Raw genomic sequence first — 24,504 nt, 5'->3', positions numbered from 1 at the left:
TTACGAGTTAGTCTGATTACTGTGAAAACATCTAAATGTACCTTAATTAAATTTTTTTTACAAAAACATTTTTTTTGTGTAGTGTTGTCTGGCAAGTCTCAAAAGAACTCTGCCCTTGTAGTGTCTAGATCAGAGTTAATGTTCATGGATCTTTAGAGTAGGTCTGAATTTTGAAACTTCTGGGTAGTATTGTTACAGCCATCGGTGATTCTTTAGTACTTGTACTAGGGTCTGTGCTCTGAGAGTGAATTTTCACTATGTGAGGAGCAAGTGCTTTGACTCTGTCTACAATAAACTTTGTTACTAATACTTTCATACTTGTTTTTTCTTTTCCTGATAAAGGTCTAGTTTATTTTGAAGCAAATCAACCTAAACTGTTTCTGTTCAAAGCTTTTAGTAAAACTGTAATGTGTTCTGCTTGTAGGTGCTAAAAGTGGATGGTGCTTATGTTGCTGTGAAATTTCCAGGCACGTCCAGTAATGCGAACTGTCAGAGCAGTTCTAACTCAGATCCTGATCCTTCTTCTCTTCTCCAAGACTGTAGGCTGCTCAGAATAGATGAACTGCAGGTATGTCTTTGTGAAACACTGAAAAAAAATGGTTTGGGTATTCTGAAATGTCAGCACTGGGAGTTTAATTACATCTTAAAATTTAATGCATGTTTTCAGGTTGTAAAAACTGGTGGAACTCCCAAAGTTCCTGACTGTTTTCAGAGGACACCTAAAAAGCTGTGTATTCCTGAAAAAACAGAGATCCTAGCAGTAAATGTAGATTCAAAAGGTAAGTAGGATTTACCCTGTAAGATTCTCTGTTGGAGCCATTATTACCTGTTTCGCTTTCTAGTGGAAACCAACTACTGTCAAACTAACATAAGTTGTTGTTTCCATTGATACTGGTAATTCCTTAAAAGTGCTTTAGTTAGGAGTTCTTTTACTGGATGCCATCAGTAAAAGACATTAACTTTTTTCTTCGTGTATCTTTGAAGGAGTGCATGCTGTTCTGAAAACTGGGAACTGGGTTCGATACTGCATATTTGACCTTGCCACAGGAAAGGCTGAACAGGAAAATAATTTCCCTACTAGCAGCATTGCATTCCTGGGTCAGAATGAGAGAAGTGTTGCTATTTTTACAGCTGGACAGGTTTGTGGTTTTGTATCTCAATCATTTAACTTCACTGCAGTTAACTTTCCATCATCTTTAAATAGGATGCTACAGCCTTCTGTAAGGCTTTTCCAAAGACTGGCAAAGAAATAGTTCTTCAGATGAGTTATGGAAGACTTGCTGCTACCATAAATATTTTGAAGGTGTGATGGGAATAGCAGTCTAATTCACTTAAGCACCTTTAATAATCTCACTCAAATTCTACCTTGAATACAAAGTAAAAAAGGGGGAAAAACTTGACAGTAGTTCCTTGTGTTAGTGTAAACTTGTCATCTAGTTAGATTTTGGAATCAGGTCAGATGAAAATCCACTCCTTCAGAATAAATGGAATTATTAGCAAGAAAAAAAACCCAACTGTATTTGATACTAAAAACAATATATTGAGGTTTTGTGCAACTCGTTCTACTATCTGGTGTTAAGTATCTTATCTGATTATACAACTTGATTACACTGTGCAGGCCTTCATGAGGAGGGCTGATTAAAAAATACTAGAACTCTTCTAGTAACTTCTACAAATGTGATACATTTTGCTTAGGGTAGTCAAAGGAAATACTTTTGGCAAAAGAACTGAAAGAGAATGTTTCATTTTAATATATTCAACTTTCTCTGAAGCATTTAAGTAGAGTAAAAGTATAGGTACTATGTGTTTCATTGGTAATGAATATAAAGCATCAGGAAATACTTTTAATAGTATTTAGTACGTTAAGCACATTTCAAGCATTTGAGAAAGGAAGTGTGATATCTTATTCTGCCACTTGTCATGATAGGAGACAATGATCTAAATAAGAATTTAGGGTAAACTGTTGTCATTACTGGCAGTCAAGCAGCACTGGACCTTTTGGGATGGATAATATTCATAAATTGTAGAGACTTAATGATAAAACTTTTTTTTCCAAATGTAGGAATCTCCTATTATTCTTAGAGATGGAAATGGTACAATCTATCCAATGGCAAAAGATTGTATGGGTGGGATACGAGACCCTGACTGGCTTGATCTTCCACCTATTAGTAGTCTTGGAATGGGTGTTCATTCCTTAACAAATCTTCCTGCTAACTCGACCATCAAAAAGAAAGCCGCTATTATCATTATGGCTGTTGAGGTGAAGTATTTTCTTTACTACAGAGCTATGTACTTTTTTTCCTCTTGCGTTAATAAAGGTATGTGTAAAACAACTTTATGTTTAGATACTGATTTGTAATTTAACTATTTCAAAGAAATTGGTTTCAACAGAAGATTCTCTTAGAAACAAGGAAGTACAAATATGTTTCTGTGGTAAAGATCCATTTTGGGGGTGCATGGCTTCTGTATCAGGCTTTTAATTAGTAATATTTTTTTAGGCATTACTTTTAAAACTGTTATCTTTTTATGTTTACTGCCAGTGTACAATTTTATTTGTTTTACGAGTGTATAGTTTTTTTCTGATGGATCCAACAACTTGTTTTCTTGTGTATCGTATATTTGGACCATACATTAGGAAATTAAGTCAAGCAGAGATACTCTGTCCTTCTCCCCAGTCACCTGTAGCGTTCTGCACTCATCTGTGCTACTGTATGAATAGGTCTGTTGTGAATTTATTTATCAAACTTGTATAAATACAACCACAAGTTGGTGCAGTTAGATCTGCTGTGTGCTGTGCTGCCACCAGGAGGTACTGTGTACCTGTTAGACTACGATTCATTTCACAGTGGAGTATTCTATCACTGTAAAAAAACTTGTATATGGGGTGAGCCTCCCAGACCTTCAGCAACTTCTATTCATACGCTTTTCAGCACATGTATCACCTTTTAAAAACAAATAGGTAGGAGCTATTTGATGTAGACTCCTTAGTTTTTCAGTTGTACCACTTTTCCTGTTACATGTAGCCATGAAGTAATCTATTTTAAGAACCCAGCTCTGAAGCCAAAGATGTAGTTTTGTGAGCCTTATAGCTTTGGCTGCTTAAGCTTCTCTTTTCCTTTAATTTGTTTGTGCCCTGAATGCTTGCTGATTTCTGTTTTTTATCAATGCTGTAATTGAGATGATGCATATTCTCAGCAGTTCCTGTACTAACTTCCAGCCAATGTCCTAGATTTAGGCCTTTCTATTAATTCCAGAACCAGAAAACTGGAAGTTAGGAAGCTTGTATGTCTGCCTTTTGTATTTTAAATTGTTAAAATTCTTTATTCTTTTGAGTACAGAAACAAACTTTAATGCAGCACATTCTTCGATGTGACTATGAGGCTTGCAGACAATACCTGATGAATCTTGAACAAGCAGTTGTCTTGGATCAGAATCCACAAATGCTGCAGACATTCCTTGGCCATAGATGTGATGGAAACCGCAATATTCTGCATGCTTGCGTGTCTGTATGCTTTCCAACCAGCAACAAAGAAACAAAAGAGGAAGAGGGTGAGCTCAAAAATATAATGAAAATGCTTTGAAAATAAACTTTTTATACATTTTCAAGAACATTTGAAATAAAGGCTGTATTCTTCCTGTACAGGTGTCTTAAAATTTGGGACCTAAAATGAGTCCTAGCCTTTCAAAGGTTCTGTGACAACATTGTTATTACTCTCATAAGGATTTGTAAGAATTGACTAGTTAAGAATACTAAATGGTTTTTATTGATTCTAAAAACAAACTTTTCACATCCGCATGTTGATTGTGGATGAAAATAAATGTTTTTCCACCTTTCTATCACTAGTATCCCTGTTATTTTACTAACAAGCTTTTAAGAGAAATGGTATTCAAGTTTTACAGTATATGTTAATGCCTTCAGTAAGAAATGCTACTTGCAGTTGACATGTATTAAGAGATGTGAAAGAATGGCCTTCTGTTAATGCCACTTACTGACACAGTTAAATACTGTTACGTAAGAAGTATTCTAACAGAACAAGGTTGCTAAGTCAAGCACTCAAAAATTAGGAAATGCCAGAATGAAGTTTACCCCTGTGCTGTGCATGGGTGTGCATTGTGAAATGGTCTTTAATTACACCGTCATACTATTTTTTCCACAGGACTACCTCATTCAGTGCACAAGATGGACGGTGCTCACCGAATGGGTAGCTATTCAATATTTCTTTTTATCCTCATCATTCAGTGTGTGGCCCCATTCCTTATTTATTGCACACCATACAAACCCTGTGCTGGATAATGAATGAACTTCCTTGTGGGATTTTTTTGTATGGTGCTGTCATTGAATTTTATTCATTTATAGACCTTAATTGTTCCTCATAACCCTGTTTATAAAATGGGGGTAATGCTGCAGCTTTCTCGTCTCTTGCTTGAAGTTTTATTACAGTTTGAAGTTTTTATGTATTCAAAGCTATTAACTAATTTTGAAGGTTCTGTTTGAGAAGCCTAGGGCCTGATCTGATTTTTTTTTTGAGTAGGTATTATTTCAAAGCACTTTATTCTACAGCTGGATTACTGGTAGTTTTAGTTGTTTTCTGAATGCTAATTATTCCTGTGAGGTGGACACCTTTCAGGTGTCTAGAAATGAGTAAAATGTATCATGATCATCTGCTGTAAAAACTTGTGTGTGCTGTTAGATGTGGCAGAAATAGGTTCCAGTTTTCCAAAGTGGTGTTCAGTGCCATTAAACAGAAGACAATGCTTCCCCCTCTCCTTGCCAAGCTGTCGCTGCCTTACTACACACCTATCAAATGTTGCAGCAAACAAGGCATAAACAGCTTGCTCATTGTACAACCCTTCATCTTTAGTGTGTCGTCCATCCTGTGCACTGATTGAGGCAGGGGTCTTATTGTGGGGGCAAACAGCTCCCCCCTTCCCTCCAAAAAAAACCCCAACCCAAACCAACCAAACAAAACCTAACCAAGAAAGATTATTTTACTGTAAGCTTGCAAGGAAGCAGAAATAAGGATGCATGGGCAAACTTAATCTGACTTTTCCTAATTTGAGTGCTTGTCTTTGCAACCTTGACGTTTTTTCAGTAACTTCATTTGGATGTAATTTAACTTCCTGAAAAATGAAAAACGTGAACCTGGTAGACTTCGAACACCCCTCTGCCTCTCTCTTTCCCATCATAAAAATTCTTTTAAAAGGGGATTCATATCTTTAGAGTCAAGTCACATCCACCTTCCGCTATAACTATTAGCAATGGATATTAAGACAAGCTTATTTTCTGTGCATCATCTGGAGGGCAGTGCTGATTAATGTTACTGTCTGTAAGTTATACAGCCATCTGTTAAACTGAAAAGAAGTTTGATTTAGGATTTAAGGCTTCAATTGCAGACTCTGGATATGATGTTCATTAACAATTACAGAACATACCTCTCCTTCCCAGCTAGTACCTGCCTCATATTCTTCACTCTTCTTCATATAAATTCCTCCTTAAATGCCAGAAAAGGAATATTATGGGCAGGGATAATCTTTTTCATTCTCGGACCCTGTGCCTAGTTTGCTGTAGCTCCTGCAGTGCTGGATTAAAGAATTGCAGGAAAAGTGGCCCCAGACCTGCAAAGCTGCTCTGTTTCTCTGGGATCTAGTATCTCCTCAGTCGTGCCAGTAGAGAGGATCTTGGAAAAGACACATGTAAAAGAAAGGTCCAAAGCATGTGAAATCATTAAGGAGTCATGATACTAAATTTCAGATAATTTTACTGAACACATACAAACTGAGAGTTTTTTCTAGAGAACTGGCACAAGGTTCATTGGACAACAGAACAGCAAATTACCCTTAAAGCCAGGGCATTTGCAGTAGGTGGGTCTCTGAAAATGAATAGTGACTTCATGGATGGAGCAGTGAAAATTGAGCTGCAGTTTACTGCTGGACGAAGGACAGGTGAAATCTCTTTGATGCAGAGAACAGTTGTATTGCTTTGTATTGCTAGAGGGATCACTCTCAAGAGCTGTGACTCCCTTTGTGAGGGCTCCAGAAGTACGGTGTGATCACAAAAAGTGTCTGCTTCAAGTTGTACTGTAACTGTGTAACTTGGCAATTTTTTACATTCTGTATAGCACTTGGCACAATTCAGCCATGCTATGGCAAGGACTTTTAGACATCACGGTACTTAAGGGTTTAGATGTTGGAAGAAATGCTCGTTTTGTCTGATGTAAACTGATTGTGCTACCTTATTATACTCTTAACACAGTTCTCCTAAGCATGCTTGTTAAGTAGAGCATCTTAAAAACTCACGACTTTGCATCTTTGTCCATAGCTGCTCACTGTGAAGTGTGGGGAGGGTATTTTTATGGTGTTCTGGTTATTCTTTTGATTGACAATACTTTTGAAGCCTTGACTCAGGAAGTGTCTGGAATCAGCTATGTGAGATGTCTTTATCTCTTGCTGACACTGAAAACTGAAAGCTTATTCTGCAATTTGAATGCCTTCAATTTCCTTCCTTGATGGCCTTTTAGAAACCAAACCCAGTGAGAATCATGGTTAAGCTTGTCCAAAATAAAAAATTATATATAAAACTATATGTATATGATATATATATGTCCAAAATAAAACCTGTCCCTCTAAAAAAATGAATTAATAAAAATAACGTAGGGAAGGTTTTATGATTAGTGATGTTTCATACTTTATAGTCCTTCCTTATAATTTTCCCAGGTGAAATGCTAGCACTAATGCTTTTTCTCATCTTTCAGAAGCAGAGCGCTCTGAAAGGAACACATTTGCGGAAAGGCTATCAGCTGTGGAAGCTATTGCAAATGCCATCTCTGTGGTGTCAAGCAATGGGCCAGGAAATAGGGCAGGATCATCAAGCAGCAGAAGGTAAACTGACTAATGCTTTATTCTTGTTTTCTGTATGCGAATTTCCATATTAATTACCAATCTCAGTGATTCTTTCTTTCAGTCTAGTTAGACAATGGGCTCTGTTGCTAGTTGCAAGTCAGATTTCACTTCTTCAAGTACCAAACTGGAGTTCTAGTGGGTTTTTTGAAGCCATTCCTGGTGTGAAAACTAGTGGTGGGATATTTCTAAACTAATTCTATTTTCTGCAGTTGGGGCATTGTCTTCCTCAGTTGTGAAGTGGAAATGCTCTTACCTGTGGGGAAAGGGAATTTGGGGATAAGCTCTAGGCGTCTTTACTAAGGAGAATTAAGTTTTATTGCGGAAGTACTGTTACAGTGTCCAGGCTTTCTTGCTTTTAAGAGAATTTTGAGGGAGGTGGTCTCTTACACAGATAAAGAATACTGCAATCAACATGACACCAGTGGAAAGAACTTAAGTTGATGCTTTTTACCCTAAGTATTTATATTATAGTGGAAGTCCTTTGTATCTAAGTGTCTCTAAAGGATAGATTTCTGACCATGACAGAACCCTAATTTCTGATGAAATTTATGTTGTTCTTCTTTCCATGATGGAAATAGAGTGGTGCTCTCCATGAGGGAATTTGGTGGTTATCTGTACTGAGTTCTAGTTAGTTCAGAGAACTCTGGAGGAGGGCATAGTACATTTTTGTTTTTTCACTTAGCTCTGTAGTGAAAGCAATTGAAATGAGATGATGTCGTTATCCTTCCCAAGCTGCAGTTCTCATCCCCATGATATTTTTGGTATGGGAGATAAGGGTGAGGATTGAAACTTTCCCCTCAGGTTCTGTTGGAGACATTACTCTTAAGAGGTAGTGCATCAAAAAATAAAACAAAAAACAAAGCTACCTTTATGTTTGTACATCTTTGTATCATAATGGGTTCTTTGGCTTCTACCTCACTCCTAGTACCTTTCCCTCTAGGAAGATGATACAGCATTTCTCGAAACTGTTTATTGACTGTTCTCAGTAAAGTAGTGGTTCACGTTAAGTAACCTTAAACAAATAACTCCTTTCAGAAGTTTTGTTTTTTTTTTTTCAAGACCCATTTTTATTCTTTCATTAACCTCTTCTTGCAGTGAGATAAAAAAAAACACCCAGCAGCAGCAAGAGCAAGTCCTTCCACAAGAACACCCTAGCAATGAGTTTAGGGTAAAACCAATGTCAAATAGAAGTAATAATGCCCCTCAGCTTCTGCTTTTTATTCACACTATTCTTTATGCTGAAGAAAAATGGAGATAAGAAGAGTTTAGTTTCTTTTCTCAATGTGCAATTCTGCGTTTAAAATGTTGTCATTAAACATACACTCATTTTCATTTATACCTTTTTTCTGTATTTAGCTTGAGGTTAAGGGAAATGATGAGAAGATCTTTGAGAGCTGCTGGATTGGGCAGACATGAAGCTGGTGCTTCATCAAGTGATCACCAGGACCCAGTTTCTCCACCAATAGCTCCTCCCAGCTGGGTTCCAGATCCTCCTGCAATGGATCCGGGTAAGTCTTCTCATGTATCATATTAAGACTAGAATGAAAGATTTAATGAAGGTAACTATGGCTTTTAAGATGAATCACTTAAATTTCAGCTTGAGACTGAAATACCTTATGTCATTGAGGTAGCAAGCGGTCATTGAGGTAGCTTTTCAGAGTTTACTTAGACTTAACAACTGGTTTTTAGTCCAGTACGTGTCTTTCTAATGCTGGTGTCAAACTTCTGCAAAGTGTGTTTTGTAACACTGAGTTACATTACTAATCTAGGAATGTGGCCATCTGTAGGAAGTGCCAGTTAAATACAGAAAGCCTGCAGTGTGCTAGACACTGCAGAAAGAGCATGTTGTTAGGGATGTTTTTATGTATTGATATACATCCTGCTGTTCTGTTTACTGAAAGATGGTGACATTGATTTTATCCTGGCCCCCGCTGTGGGATCTCTTACCACAGCAGCGACTGGCACCGGCCAAGGACCTAGCACCTCCACGATACCAGGTGAGGACATACTGCTTCTCTGACTATGTTTTGGAAGGAAAATGATCTCAAAAGCTGTTTTTGCCTGCACAGACTTCCTGCATATGAAAATGCCTCTTATCAGAGCAAGATTGGATTGAAGCAGAATTTCAGAAGTGTGCAGAAAGTAAATGAAGCACCATGCTGTGTTTTATGTAAAAATTATTTTTACCTTGGGAATGGCAAACATGTAAAAATATGGTAATCAGTATGGAATTGGGATTACTGGCTGTATTTCAGAATGTGATTTGGAACTGAAATTTACTTCAGTGAAATGTTGCTGAAACTGGCAAACCGTTGACTAGTCAGGCTACTGATTAATTACCCCAGTGAAACATTGAATTGTTTGATTTTTAATAAGTAGTCATTTTTTGAGGAAAAACTGTTTCTCTGCAATTTTTCTTTTTTCTCATTACAGGTCCTTCTACCGAGCCATCTGTAGTGGAATCAAAGGATCGGAAGGCAAATGCTCATTTCATACTGAAATTACTATGTGATAGTGTTGTTTTACAACCTTATCTTCGAGAATTGCTGTCAGCTAAGTAAGGATTTTCATATGAATTCTCACTATCCTTTGTAATGTTATACCGCTTGAAATTTATTACATAGAAGCCTTTTAGAAAAGGTTATTTAAAGGTGCATTAGTTAAATTGGAGAATGTTAGACTATCGGTTGTATTTGTGGCCTACCATGCCTTAACAATAGGTCTATTTCACAAAAATAAAACATATAAAAGAGTTCCTATTCACTCTGTGGTTTTTCTGTTTGTACAAGATTAGCAGTGCTAATTTTTCATAGTTTGTTTCTTACCTTTCTTGTTAGAACAAAAAAATATAGTGTGTTTTAACTTGTTTGCTGTTCTTATCCCTAGGGATGCAAGAGGCATGACACCGTTTATGTCGGCAGTTAGTGGCCGGGCATATCCTGCTGCAATTACAATTCTAGAAACTGCACAGAAAATTGCTAAAGGTACACCAGTTTCAGTAATTACTCACCTGTGATTTCCTTCTAAAGTTCGGCATGTGTGTGGATTCATTATTAACAGTGCTTTTTTGAGTGTGAAATTACATGTGTTTGAGCAGTGGGTAATGGTGGTAAACATCTCTTTCCAAAACACTGTATATTGCTTTATGTTTTGGAAATATGCCTCTTAAGGAGTATCTTCCTCTTTTGCTGTGTGCATATTACAATAAATTTTTATGAATATTACTGCTTTTGTGCTCTTCCTAGTCTTTTCAGCATTTCACTGATTTACAAACATCGGTGGATTATGGTACTGCTTTTCAGTAGCTCAAAGGTATCACCTGGGCTTCTCTTTGAACTGGAAAAAAACAATATGATAAAGCACTGTGCCAAGCTAGATCCTGTTCTTGAAAAGACTTCTGTATAAACACGTTTTGTGACTCTCTTTCAGTGTTGCAGTTTAATTGTTTAAGATAAAATATATGAAGTTGAACTCTACGAGAAACTTCAGCAGATTACAACTGCGGTGTGACAAGGCCTTATAGGACTGTGGGTATTCTGTATAAGAATATTGCCCATGAATTACTTTTTAATCCTTCAAAATAGTGGTCTACTGACTTGGTTAGAATGTCAGCGAATTTAAAAGCAGGGCAGAGTTGATGGTTGTATTTTTCAGTCAGGAATTTGGAGCATTATCTATAAGAGATACCTGTAACGTGACGAGCAGACAGCTTTCTTAAGCAATTGTGTCAGAGTCTTTATTCAAAATTCTAATTCTGTAGGGGATTTTGTAATGGTAGATGTTTGTACAGTATGGGTTCTGTTGGTGGGGTGTTGTTATTTTGCAGGTGGTTTTTAACACTGGCATTCGATTGTTCTTTTAGCTGAAGCAACTTCCAGCGAAAAAGAAGATGATGTGTTTATGGGAATGGTTTGTCCTTCTGGTACAAATCCAGATGACTCTCCTTTGTATGTTTTGTGTTGTAATGACACATGCAGTTTTACATGGACTGGTGCAGAACATATTAACCAGGTAAGGCTTTTTGTTGGTTTTTTTTCCCCTTAAGTAAATAGGAAGGTGTTTCAACCATGAATTGTGTTAGTCTACTAATCTAATCTTCAAATTATTAAAGTTGCATTGTTTAGTCTGGTATGCTCTTTGCCTCCTCTAATTGCTTTGTACTCTTAAAGCTGGCTGTGTTGCTCAGAGTATGGCTCTTTGTGAGTGTGGCTTTTTCTCCTCTGGCTAACTTTGGCAATTTCATTTTTTTGAAAACACCGAATATTCAAACTAACAACAAAGTTTCAGTTTCTGGAATTAATTTAATTCTAAGTGAAGGCATGAGTTTGAACAAGTGCTTTTTTCACTGTGACCTGGAATGCTGTGAGATTGCAAGTGCTGCAGGGAGAAAACCGTGTAACATTTTTGGTAATACTTTTTTTTAGGATATATTTGAATGCCGAACATGTGGCCTATTGGAATCGCTTTGTTGTTGCACAGAATGTGCAAGGGTCTGTCACAAAGGCCATGACTGCAAGTAAGTATTGTATTCTCTTTCTTCTAATGAAATCAATATTTTGTGGGTTTATTTGTTTACTGATAGTTAACTTTTTTCCTTGGTTGAAGTGTTCAGATATTTGAGAACAGAAGATTAATAAAATATTTGAAATACCTTTCTTCTGCTCTGCAAGATTTGTTTTGTGAGTTAGAATGGAAAGAGTAATCTGAAGCTGTCTTCTACTTTTCACTTTGTAGAATTTAGAGTGTGTAATTCGCATTCTCAAGGTGCTTTATATTCTGAGAATAATATGTCTAAATAATATAATTTTTAATTTTGGATGTCTCTAGCAGTTTTTTGAAGGCAGAGAATCCTGATGACTGATCATTTTTGTAAACTTTTAGAAAAGAGTAGCATATTAAACTCCTAGATCAGCTGTAATAAAGGGAAAAGTGAGTAGGCAGTCAAAGACAGTTAAGAAGTCTCTGATCAACCTGGCGAAAGCTTTGAAGCTGCAGAGGTTCTGTGGCACTGTTAGAGGGTGTAAATGTTACGGCATTAATATCCTAGCTATAATAACCTAACAGATACAGTTATAACAGTGTTGTTATAATTCTCAGTGTTGTAACAGTTCCTGAGCTTTTACTGCACGTCATGAAGATTGGCAGTTTCCTTGGCTGGAAGGCTATTTTGGATAAGGATAAATGGTCTTGGATGAGTTTCAGTTAGGTACTGTGAAAAGCTTTGTAGTGAAACTGCCCTCTTAAAATAGGCGTAGGAAACAAGAACAGCAAATATCAGGTGTTGTCACATACAAACTACATTTCTCTTTTTAGCTAGGTTTTGGCATTTTGCTACTGCAATAAACAAGAAACTCTTATCAGGAATCTTAATGTGCACACTAAGACCCTTTGCCTGTGTAGAGAATGTTTGGTATGTTACTGAGCAGTGTTGCAGCTCACCTTTTCTGTTTCTTGTAGACTCAAACGAACATCTCCAACAGCCTACTGTGATTGCTGGGAAAAGTGCAAGTGTAAAACACTAATTGCTGGACAGAAGTCTGCTCGCCTTGATCTCCTTTACCGCCTGCTTACTACCACAAATCTTGTTACCATGCCAAATAGCAGGCAAGTTCATATTGCAATGACCAGGGTAGAATAATTGTTATTATTTTTAAATATGTGGTATATCATATCTCCACTAATTAATTTTTCATTATAGGGGAGAACATCTGCTGCTGTTTTTAGTACAGACAGTTGCCAGGCAAACTGTGGAACACTGCCAGTACAGACCACCTAGAATTAGGGAAGATCGTAATCGTAAAACTGCAAATCCTGAAGGTAAGAGCTGTTTCAGTGTAATAAATGGCAAATCCCATGTTTCGGTACCTCTTTCTTAAGTTGCTTTTTTGTCTCCTTAGATTCTGATATGCCTGATCATGATTTAGAGCCTCCTCGCTTTGCTCAGCTTGCTTTGGAACGTGTTTTGCAGGACTGGAATGCACTGAAGTCCATGATCATGTTTGGCTCCCAGGAAAACAAAGACCCGTGTGTATTTAGATGTAGTTGTCAATGTAAAGTTTGATGTGATATTTGAGACCTTCTGACTTACATAAAATTCATTTCCTTTCTTTTTGTTCTTTCCAAGTCTCAGTGCAAGCAGTAGGATAGGTCATCTTCTGCCTGAAGAACAAGTTTACCTTAACCAGCAAAGTGGAACTATTCGCTTGGACTGTTTTACTCACTGCCTCATTGTCAAATGCACAGCAGACATTTTGGTGAGCACTTTTAGCCATGTTTTACATAGATTTTCTGAATAATATGAAACTATAGATTATCTCTGGTGGTATTCTTGGAGAATAATTTGAAAATAACTTGTTGGTTATCTTTTTGTAAATCTGTAGTGCTACAACTGTGATCTTACTTTAAATCTTAATGTACCTTGTTTTATGCTTCTAAATTACATGTCACTATATTGGGTTGTAATGACATGTTTCTACAGCTCTTAGATACTTTACTGGGTACTCTGGTAAAGGAATTACAAAACAAGTATACGCCAGGGCGCAGAGAAGAAGCTATTGCTGTTACAATGAGATTCCTGCGTTCTGTGGCAAGAGTGTTTGTCATTCTTAGTGTGGAAATGGCTTCCTCCAAAAAGAAAAAGTAAGTGAAGTGGTGGGATGCCTGTGAGCACCACCCAAGTGGTGGGTTTATTTTTTCAACATTTATTCTTTTATTAAATTAGTTGATAAAAATCAACAGTAGGCAAAAACATCTTAATTTGTGGTCTGTAGGCAGCATAATGTGGAAAGTTGCAAACTTCAAGACTGCACAACGACTAATGATATGTCATGTAGCTTTTTAATACAGTAGTTGTTAAACTTACATGTTCATGCTGAACCTTTCTGTTTAAAATGTTAGGATTTTTGAAAGTAGGGAGTTTTAACTAGAACTACAATCTGTGGTTGTCAGTAATAGATTTCGGTATTCAGCCTTAGTCTTGAATTATTGAAGGATGTTTTTAGCTGACTGGAATAGCTGTGATAGTTGCTATACATGCAAATGTATGTATCTGTTAAAAATAATTGTCTTGACTTTCTGGAGGGAAGAAATTAAAATTGGTATTACCATAATACTTTTTTTTGTTGGGGGGGTGGTGTGTGTGTTAAAAAGTTATTTAACCTTTATTTTTCTGTATTTTTTCCCCCTAGCAATTTTATTCCACAGCCAATTGGAAAATGTAAACGTGTATTCCAAGCATTATTGCCTTATGCTGTTGAAGAGTTGTGCAATGTAGCAGAATCTCTAATTATTCCTGTTAGGATGGGAATTGCACGTCCTACAGCACCCTTTACGCTTGCTAGCACTAGTATAGATGCCATGCAGGGAAGTGAAGAACTGTTTTCTGTGGAACCGCTGCCACCCAGACCATCATCTGACCAGTCTAGCAGGTAAAATTCACTAAAGCTTCTATTTGCTCTTTTTAAGGACTTGCTAAAGGTGGTTTTGTTCTGGGGCTTCTTATTATGGCCAATCATTTTGGAAGTATATTCCTACTGACATATTTCTACAGTGACAGCCAAAGGTCCAACTTACTTATGTTTTGTTTTTAAAGTTCTAGTCAATCTCAGTCATCCTATATCATAAGGAATCCGCAGCAAAGACGAATCAGCCAGTCACAGCCAGTTCGTGGCAGGGATGAAGAACAAGATGATATTGTTTCAGCAGATGTGGAAGAGGTTGGTTTTCTTTTTTTTTTTTTTGTATTTTTTTTTCTCAGCACGCACCTAGTGCATTAGCACATACTTTAATGTCTGAACCAGAAACACACTCATCAGGAACCCCAATTTGCAAAAGATGGAGTAGCACTTGAAATAGTCCTGCCATGCTGTAAGCATATTGTTTTAGTAGAGGCTTGTAACTGTTGTTTTGTATTCATCAATATTTAGTCATTTCAGACTATACTGTGTCTTGCATTTGACAGTTACAGTATGATTTAGAATACTAATTAATACATCTGTTATTTCCTTTTATATATAAACTTGTGCTATACTATATCTCCCTGTTAAAAACTTCTAAGTCTTTCATGCGTGGTTGCTATTACTTAGGTTCTATTAGAGAACTACAGGTTCTTTTATGAAGATGGTAGCTCTTCAATATTTAGAAACTAATTGTAGGTTTTTACAGTCAGTTTTACCCTTTCAAAATTAAAATCTAATGTCCAGTGCTGTGTTTTATTTATGTGCCGCTTTTTTTTTTTCCCACAAGACTGTGGCCTGTACAAACGTAGACAAGTCCTGTGTGGCTATAAGTTCATTTTCTGTTCATGTCAATTCAGTTGTGAGCTCATCTTTCTTGGATGTGAGGGTTTTGTTTTTTTTTTTTTCTTTAGTTTTTCATACAGATTTTGCTCTGAGTTTTTGAAAACATGTAGATTATGTCTGATATGGAAGATATTCTAGTATAAAATTGCAATGCTCTTTCCAGGTTGAGGTGGTTGAGGGGGTAGCTGGTGAAGAAGACCATCATGATGAACAGGAAGAACACGGTGAAGAAAATGCTGAAGCAGAAGGACAGCATGACGAGCATGATGAAGATGGTATGTATAATGTACATCATGCACATTACTGCTTGGATAAGCAATCTGTGCATCATAAATAAAAGGTATCTTTGAAGTCACCAGTGATAATGATATGAGAGACTTGCCCAAGTAGAGAGAATTCAAAGGTTTCAGATTACGTGTCATAGAATGGTTTGGGTTGGAAAGGACCTTAAGATCATCTAGTTCCAACCCCCTGCAACGGGCAGGATACCACACTCTAGACCATGTCACCCAAGGCTCTGCTGTAATACCTAGCCACCCTCACAGTAAAGAACTTCTTCCTTATTTCTATACTGAACTTTCTCTGTTTGTGTAAACCTGTTACCTCTTGTCCCTGATGAAGAGTCCCCCTTCAGCTATTGGAAGATTGCTGTGAGGTCTCCATGCAGCTTCTCTTCTCCAGACTGAACAGCCCCAGCTTTCTCAGTCTATCTTCTTATGGGAGGTGCTTCAGCCCCCGTATCATTCTCAAGGCCCTCCTCTGGACTTGCTCTAACAGCTCCATGTCCTTCTTATGTTGAGGACACCAAAACTGCATACAGTGTTCCAATTGGGGTCTCAAAACATCTTACAAAAAGGAGATAAGGGGAGCGACAGATAGCTCATAGTAGGCACATTAATACATTCATTTCTCTTTCTGCTGGAGGAGAAAATACTAAGGTGCCAAAGGATAAAAAAAAAACCCAAACCAAATGTTATGTTCTTGGTTAACAATATTTATTTTGCATTTTGTATTTGCTACTGTGAAATACAGACATAACCTGTAGAATCATAGAATAGTTAGGGTTGGAAAGGACCTTAAGATCATCTAGTTCCAACCCCCGTGCTATGGGCAGAGACTCCTCACACTAAAGCATCTCACCCAAGGCTTTGAAAGTAGCCCAGCTCTTGCGTGGTCAATGATAGAATAGTGGTTATGGTAGATGTGTTTTCAAAAGGGATCTGAATTATGGTGAGCTAGTTCACAAACCAATCAGAAAATAGTAAATTATGGTTCAGTATTTTGAATAAAATTAATCCCCTGTGTATGAAAGTTCTTGCAATTAATATGACTTGTCTTGTATTTAGTTAGTTGGGGATTAGATGGCTCAAAACTATGTTGTTTTTTTTTTAGTTATCATCGTCTCTTTCTGACTGTGCTTTGTGTTTTCAGTCAGTACCTTTACAGTACAGAAAATCTGTCTATTCACTTGCTGAGTATTCAGAACATTTAATTCTCAAAAGTTAAACTTGAATAGAACCTGTATTTTTTATTATATTTTTTTAAGTTTTCAGGTATTCCTTAAATATTAATTTGAAACCTTATATGGTTAATTGTGCTAATACATGTGTATGAAGAGTTGCAGAGTCTTTAGCTTGAGTGACTAGTTCTGACTCTTTAAAGTTTTAATTTTCAATGTGTGTGTTGAATGGTGTGTGCAGTATGGTGTGAGAGGGCCAGGGGCTGCTAACTGCTGGAAAATAAGAAAATATACTCCATGTATTGCTGCATGTTTGCATTGCTTTTATGACATCTCCCTGGGTATCCATTAACTTCTGCTATAGTAAGGGGCTCTGGGTTTAAGATGTCTTATATGAATCACTACAGGCATGCTGTTTTTTTCCACATTCTAAACATGAGATGTTTTGTGTATTGTTTTCATAGGCAGTGATATGGAGCTGGATTTGCTAGCTGCAGCTGAAACAGAAAGTGACAGTGAGAGCAACCACAGTAATCAGGACAATGCTAGTGGGCGCAGAAGTGTGGTCACTGCAGCTACCGCTGGGTCAGAAGCAGGTACACCACATCATCTTGTGTATGATCTAGCTCTTTAAATTTAGGTATCAAGTTCTACAGAAAAAATAAATGTGTTAGTGATTGAATATGGCTTTAACAAGGGCAGAATTTTTCCCTTTGGATATGGACTGCATCCAGGACTCCAGAGGTATACTAGAGAAATTACTTCACAGCTAGACTGGACAGAGTGAGAATTACCTGTTTATGACATTTTCACATGTACCTTTCCCTTATAATCTTATTTTTTCCTTTTTTTGTATTTTTTTTTTCTCTTTACCCAGCTTCTTCCCCACCACCTAGCAACCCACCCTCTAGCACATACCTCCCCCCATTTCCTCACATTTCCTGATTTTCCATTGGTTTTCCTTTGCCTGTAATTGTACTACACAGACTTTTGGACAAGGAGATGCACCAAGATGCGTCCTAATTTTGTTTGCTCTTACAGAGCTTCTACATGTGTTACAAGAGATTTTCCTGCATTCTCATGAAATGAAATGTTTTCACTCATTTTTTGGTATAGAAGTTAGATACAGCTTAAAACAAAACATAAAACCTGACCAATCATTTTAAGTGCTCTATTTTGCACTGCCAGTGTGCTACTGTCCAGTTTGGAAGCACATTTTTAGAATTCATTGCCTGGGGGCATAATCAGTGAAGAACTTTAGAATTAAATTATTTCTTAATTTATCTTCTGAAATGTAATTAATTTTACTGCTTTTTCATGAAACTTGTGGAAAGTTAGCAGCGTGTTGCAAGGATAATTTAGTAAAGATTTCCAATAGTGGTGACTGAACCTTTTTAGTATGTGTAATTTCTTCTCTTGGAAAAGTTTTACAGCACTGACATCATACAGGCACAAATGTGCAGTTGTCAGTTAACATTTATTGCTTGCTTTCCTCACAGGAGCTAGCAGTGTTCCAGCATTTTTTTCTGAAGATGACTCTCAATCTAATGATTCCAGCGACTCTGATAGCAGCAGCAGTCAGAGTGATGACATAGAACAGGAGACCTTCATGCTTGATGAGCCTCTGGAACGAACCACAAATAGCTCACATGCCAATGGTGCTGCCCAGGCTCCCCGTTCCATGCAGTGGGCTGTACGTAATACCCAAAACCAGAGGACTACTAGCACTGCTCCTTCTAGTACTTCAGCCCCAGCAGGCAAGTCTGAGTAAAATGCATATCAATTGTCTCTGGCCTTGCCCCTTCCTCTGTGTTCATTTGTTCTCTTAAGGATGGAGTCTTATCTATTTGTCATAGACAGTGCTGACCTATCTTGACTGTTCCAGTTCTGGTTTTGAATGTAAAAAAAGGAATTATCTGTTGTAGTTCTTAAGATATGGGTGTGCTTATTGTAGCTAGTAATTTTGTGCTAGTTACAGTTGTGATGTCAGTAATATTTACCAGTTTATTTCTAGAAATGTTCATGATAAAAGTCAATACAGAAAATATGTAGCAAAGGGTAGATAAATTCATTAATGTTATACCTTCTTTTCTGTTTAGCAAGTTCAGCGGGCTTGATTTACATTGATCCATCAAACCTACGTCGAAGTGGTACCATCAGTACAAGTGCTGCAGCAGCAGCTGCAGCCCTTGAAGCCAGTAATGCAAGCAGCTATTTAACATCTGCAAGCAGCTTAGCAAGAGCATATAGTATTGTGATACGGCAGATATCTGACCTGATGGGTCTGATTCCCAAGTACAATCATTTAGTGTACTCCCAGATCCCAGCTGCAGTGAAGCTAACTTACCAAGATGCAGTTAACTTGCAGGTAAGAACATCCAGATCCCTGTAGAGAAACAATTTCACTACAGCTGACTTTCTTTTTTTTTTTTTTTTTTGGTAAAATCATAGAGTTGTTGAGTGTGACAGTGATCTCTGAAGATAGTCTAGTCTGAATTCCCTGCAGGGTCAACTGAAGGCTGCTCAGGAACTACGTTCAGTTAGGTTTTGAATACCTCCCAGGATGGAGACTCCACAAGTGCTCTGAGCAACCTGTTGTTTGACAACTCTTAAAGTTTTTTTCTAAAGTTTGAATGGACATTTCAGGTATTTAAGTTTGTTCTTATTGCCTCTTGTCCATTCACTGGGAAGAGGTTGTCTCTCTATACTTTGTGCCTTTTTATGAGCTATTTACACACACTGGTAAGATTCTTCTGAGTTTATTTCTTGAGTCTAAACTATCCCAGCTCTATCAGCTACACTTCTCTATTATATGAGAGGTAGTGTATGCTGCAGTAGCTGTAGTTACTAATTCCATTAAATTGTTCATATTTCCTATACATATATTCTTTTTTTTTCTTAGCTTAGTGTGACTGGTATCTGAGTGATTAATAAAGTCAGGATTGACTGTTCTGGAGATACCGGTGATCTCTACTTGAAAACCTTTGCCCTATTTATTTTTAATATGAACTGTTGAGTTTATAAAAGAAGAAAGTTGGTAAGGGCGAAATAATTAAATGAGATAAAAGATTTGTACAGGTAAATGTCTGTTTGCTGTCCCTGATGTTGGATAAAAAAAAATAAATCTAACAGGTCAGTGCAGTTAGACTCTGGAGCCTGCTTTTCTCCCTGTATTGGGAACAGGTGAAGAAAGACTGGACCAGGAGAGGTCTGTATGCAGACATAGTTCTCTGTGCAGGTTTTAACTTTGTTGTCTTCACTGAGTAAGTTGCGAGGGGTGAAGAATGGTGAAAGATCTGGCTAGTGAATGCCATAGCAGGATGAGGGCTGTTAAAGCTACTAGAAAGTCAGGAATTGGACCAGAATCCCCAGGATGTGCACACCTGGAAGATGCTTGTTGGTCATAAGTTGAGGAGATGTCTGAAAGAGAGAGTGAGGGGTGGTGAGAAAGCTTTACAGACACCAAGGAATAAAGTATTGAGAGCTGCATACCACTACAGTAAATCAGCAGTTGCAGTAGAGCTTTCTGAAAATGTTCTTTAGTCATTCTTGAATTGTGATTTTACAGCCTCTTTGGAAGGAATCAGGTGTAACTATAAAAGCCATGGTGAAGGCTTATGTTGAGATTGCATTCTCGTCATCTAGTTCTGTTTGCAAAACTCATTACATCTCATTTTCTATAGAATTATGTAGAAGAAAAGCTTATTCCTACTTGGAATTGGATGGTTAGTATCATGGACTCTACTGAAGCTCAGCTGCGTTATGGTTCTGCATTAGCATCTGCTGGTGATCCTGGGCATCCAAATCATCCTCTCCATGCTTCTCAGAATTCAGCCAGAAGGGAAAGAATGACAGCCCGTGAGGAAGCCAGCTTAAGAACACTTGAGGGAAGGAGGTATGAGAATAGCTTGATTATGTGATATGAATTAGCAGTCTTGGAGTCAAATCTAATCTTCTTGTTCGCTGACATTTAGTAATGCAGCAGTTTACTTATTGTTTTAAGTTGGCTTCCTATGTTCATACTATTTCATTTATTTTTATGTGCTATATTCATCTTGAGTATTAATTATTTGTAATATGCAGCACATGAGCTGCTTATAGTAAAGCATGGAATATGGTTGTTACTCTTACCACACTGGGTTTCTGTTTTCCAGTTTTCACATCCATCTTTCAGAAATAAAGACTAATAGGTAAAGGCTGCATTCTGCTGTGATGCCTGATCTTTCTGTATTCCATCCTTTTCTTTCACTAGACGAGCTACTTTACTCAGTGCCCGTCAGGGAATGATGTCAGCACGTGGTGACTTCCTGAACTACGCACTGTCTCTGATGCGTTCTCACAATGACGAGCACTCAGATGTTCTTCCTGTTCTGGATGTCTGTTCACTAAAGCACGTTGCGTATGTTTTTCAAGCCCTTATTTACTGGATTAAAGCAATGAATCAACAGACAACACTGGATACTCCTCAGCTGGAACGGAAAAGGTACTGAGCCTGACTCACAGAAACAAACACTTTTGCACAAGTGGTGTATGTGCTTTTGTTTTAGTCATTTGTGTTACTCGGCAACTCAAATATATTCTTACACCTACATCTCTCTCTGTATATGTAGTAACATGCATATTATAAAAAATACATATATAATGGTGTATAATGTATGTTTGATTGATAAGCTTGCTGCAGTATCCTGTTTAAATCTTTTTATGCTGATTGCTAAAGAATTTCTTTCTTAACTGCTGAAACTTTAATTTGATTTTTAACTCCATGGCAATTCCTCTAAAAGATGTACGCAGGGGAATTTTTCATCTGAAAAATGCAGTCTGCTGTTAACATTTAACATGATGGCAAACTTATTTAGAGTTCTCTCAAACATGTTAAGAATCATGTGGAAGAAAATAAAAAAGTTCAGTATGATGGGCTTAGCTGTTTTCTGTTAGGTTTTGGATGTTTGAGACTTACTTGGTAATAAAATCAAAGAGCTGAAAATGTCCTTAAGTTGAAAATCTCTAAATCCCTGGTACTTCAACTCTAGCATTTTCCAAGATGCATATGTTACTTTTTAATATATTGCAAGATTTTAATTCATCTATTTTTCTTTAGAAATGTTTGATTTTGAAATGTCAATTAATGGTCATAGAATTATCTGTGTGTTGGTAGTCTACACTATCTGTTTCCATTTCTTACTAAGTTTTGAGGTATCGTACCTGAATAGTCGTAGTCAACACTTAAATAAATGCACATCTTCACCCCTTCTTGCCCTGAATTGTCAGTATCACAGGTTAAACATAACTTTTCCTTTTCTCTATAAATTTAGTAACTGTAAAATAAAAGGTATTGATACTTTAAATACACATTGGGCTGCTGCTTTAGTTCCAGTGTCATGTTCAATATATCTTTGCTTGTATATATTATTGTATCTAATGTAAGGCTTATTGTGATCTCAAAATGCATACCAGAGGATGTTGATGTTAACAGTAGTTTTCTTAAAAGTAGGAGTGATTTAAAACAATTTAAGCGATTGAGTTTTTGTGCTGTCTGACTTGATTAGTTGGAGCTGTGGCTTTAAGCCTTTTCCAGGCAATAACATACTCCTGGAATCTGCTTGTCCCACCAGAGCTCACATATTGAAATCTGGCAAATAACTGTTCATCAGAGAACTGCAAAATTCACACAAAATGCTTATAAAGTTATGAAGGCACAGACCTTTTCAATTAAAGATGAGTGGTTCAGAGTCAAACAGTTGCGCCTGCTAGATAACGTTTTAGTAGCCTGTATGAAATGAGATCTTATCAGTCATCATCTGGTTTCGGAACATACTTCACAATGCACAAAGTGCCAGAAATGAATACAAGTCACAGTTCTTGATCTTTATTTTTTTAATACAGTGAAATCCATTTCTTTAATATGCAGCTTGCAGGCTTAACTTTCTGAAGTGTGATCAGTGACATTTTTGTAAGACTGGGCATATTTATTCTACATCAGTAAATTTTAGACTAGTATGCACTTAAATTTTTCTCACACTAATGTAGGGTTCCTAGGTTTTATATATAGACAGAGTCCTTAAAAACAAGCATACCAATCACTGTCTGAAGCTGCAGCTTTTTAGCTCGAACTTAGTAGGTGGCTAAATGGGTAGGAGAGTAACTGTGAGTAAAGTAGTGAGTACGTAATGAGAAGTACTCTACAGTACTTTGATTTTAGAGTGTGTTCATTCTTATTTTGTATATCTCTCAAGTACACTTACAGATTATACTCTTGCTTTTACTGATTGCTACAGATGTGTCTTGCCTAATGTTTTCTTCAAGAAGATTGACTATTTTTTCTTTTTTTTAAGAACTCGGGAACTTTTGGAACTGGGTCTTGACAATGAAGATTCAGAACATGAAAATGATGATGACACCAATCAAAGTGAGTGTACCGATACACTTCTGTAGTATGAAAACATACCACTTATGCTTTCTTAGCTTTTTTCCCCTTTAGCTAGCTGAGAATTTGAATAAATTTTGCTACTTGTATGTTACACTAAAGTTGGTTTTTTGAAAGGTTTTCTTACCCTTATTCCTTGCCAAATTTGTTCTGCCATTGCCTGTTCTCATTTCTGGGCCTTCTTTTTGTCATCTCTTACTTATTCTGTACTATGACAGGATTTAAAATTTGGTTTGGAGTTAAACTGATTTTTTTTGATCTGATGAAACTGCTGCTGAAAATGGTGGAATATGTACTCTGTACCAAGTATATCTAGATTAGGAGTACGTGTTCAGTAAAATCAGTTACGGTAAAAAGAATAAAAGTCATAACTGGATCTTAATAAAAATATGGGATTTGTGGAAGCATCCTGTAAAAGTATTAAAGCTCCTCCAGTCAGGTAGCTGAGAGGGAAGTGTATTAATATTTTGGTATTTTAAATTCTTTGCTTTTATAACTGTGAAAATTGTATTGAAATCTTCTCTGATATTTAGGTGCTACACTCAACGACAAAGATGATGACTCCCTTCCAGCAGAGACTGGCCAAAACCATCCATTTTTCAGACGATCGGACTCTATGACGTTCCTTGGCTGCATTCCACCCAATCCGTTTGAGGTTCCTCTGGCAGAAGCCATCCCATTGGCAGACCAGCCTCATCTACTACAGGTGACATCAGAGATGATGTTCTGGAAGAAAACTGCAGTTTGCTTTTTCACTTCTAACTGAAATATATTATTTACCCAGAATGCTTCTGTTAATTTTCAGCCAAATGCTCGCAAAGAAGATCTGTTTGGCCGACCGAGTCAGGGTCTGTATTCATCTTCTGCCAACAGTGGGAAATGCTTAATGGAAGTCACAGTGGATAGAAACTGCCTTGAGGTAGATTTAAAGGTTTTATTACTTTAAACAATTGAAGCTACTACCTTCATTCCTTAAAAAGACACTTCAGTATTTTCAGGGAGAATTTTAAGTGGCTTTCAGAATAATTTCAAATTAAGTAAGTGTGAAAGTATGTGTCAAAACTTGGACAAGTGTGGGTTTGGGTTTTGGTGTTTTTTTTTTAAATGTAGGAACTTTTATGATTACTGATTTATAGCAGATTTCAGGCATTATTTTCAAAGGCTGCAGTACAATCCCAAGTTAATTTTGAAATGCCAGTTATATCGTTATTTGTGATAAAAGACTTTAATATTCCTATATCCCAGTAAATTGACTTGCCTACCGACCGAGCATTAAATGGCAAGCATGAAGTGGGAAGATGTGTGGTTTTGTAGTTGAAATGATTGAGGTTATTGTGTTTAACAGATCCATTACAGTGCTCAGACTTGTGAGGCTTAAAAATTACACGTATCCTGAAAAAGCCTTATAGACTACTTTGAAA

General features: G+C 37.1%; 1 protein-coding gene across 18 annotated transcripts in view; it reads left to right on the top strand.

Annotated features, from left to right (window-relative positions):
* UBR5 (ubiquitin protein ligase E3 component n-recognin 5) overlaps positions 1 to 24,504 on the top strand; it is an 88,680-nt gene that overhangs the window by 51,586 nt on the left and 12,590 nt on the right. For 9 of the 18 annotated variants that reach the window (XM_061373270.1, XM_061373279.1, XM_061373278.1 and 6 more), the window contains 29 exons: positions 425 to 568; positions 668 to 779; positions 985 to 1,139; positions 2,063 to 2,260; positions 3,339 to 3,549; positions 4,158 to 4,202; positions 6,753 to 6,879; positions 8,257 to 8,408; positions 8,802 to 8,897; positions 9,334 to 9,457; positions 9,787 to 9,884; positions 10,763 to 10,911; positions 11,325 to 11,416; positions 12,358 to 12,504; positions 12,599 to 12,717; positions 12,798 to 12,924; positions 13,025 to 13,154; positions 13,379 to 13,539; positions 14,088 to 14,327; positions 14,492 to 14,615; positions 15,364 to 15,475; positions 17,124 to 17,255; positions 18,159 to 18,420; positions 18,763 to 19,027; positions 20,343 to 20,554; positions 20,912 to 21,142; positions 22,992 to 23,065; positions 23,617 to 23,789; positions 23,868 to 24,002. In XM_061373270.1, the coding sequence (XP_061229254.1) occupies positions 425 to 568; positions 668 to 779; positions 985 to 1,139; positions 2,063 to 2,260; positions 3,339 to 3,549; positions 4,158 to 4,202; positions 6,753 to 6,879; positions 8,257 to 8,408; positions 8,802 to 8,897; positions 9,334 to 9,457; positions 9,787 to 9,884; positions 10,763 to 10,911; positions 11,325 to 11,416; positions 12,358 to 12,504; positions 12,599 to 12,717; positions 12,798 to 12,924; positions 13,025 to 13,154; positions 13,379 to 13,539; positions 14,088 to 14,327; positions 14,492 to 14,615; positions 15,364 to 15,475; positions 17,124 to 17,255; positions 18,159 to 18,420; positions 18,763 to 19,027; positions 20,343 to 20,554; positions 20,912 to 21,142; positions 22,992 to 23,065; positions 23,617 to 23,789; positions 23,868 to 24,002 (4,347 nt within the window). The remainder of the gene's footprint in view (positions 1 to 424; positions 569 to 667; positions 780 to 984; positions 1,140 to 2,062; positions 2,261 to 3,338; positions 3,550 to 4,157; positions 4,203 to 6,752; positions 6,880 to 8,256; positions 8,409 to 8,801; positions 8,898 to 9,333; positions 9,458 to 9,786; positions 9,885 to 10,762; positions 10,912 to 11,324; positions 11,417 to 12,357; positions 12,505 to 12,598; positions 12,718 to 12,797; positions 12,925 to 13,024; positions 13,155 to 13,378; positions 13,540 to 14,087; positions 14,328 to 14,491; positions 14,616 to 15,363; positions 15,476 to 17,123; positions 17,256 to 18,158; positions 18,421 to 18,762; positions 19,028 to 20,342; positions 20,555 to 20,911; positions 21,143 to 22,991; positions 23,066 to 23,616; positions 23,790 to 23,867; positions 24,003 to 24,504) is intronic. The other 9 variants (XM_061373273.1, XM_061373272.1, XM_061373283.1 and 6 more) reach the window with 6 other exon arrangements.

This window comes from Neopsephotus bourkii, unplaced genomic scaffold (assembly GCF_033783945.1).
Source record: "Neopsephotus bourkii isolate Nb327-2 ecotype Australia unplaced genomic scaffold, CSIRO-AGI_Nbou_v1 NB_1630, whole genome shotgun sequence".
NCBI classification, from domain to species: Eukaryota; Metazoa; Chordata; class Aves; order Psittaciformes; family Psittacidae; genus Neopsephotus; species Neopsephotus bourkii.
This window is presented reverse-complemented; position numbering and strand designations above follow the sequence as displayed.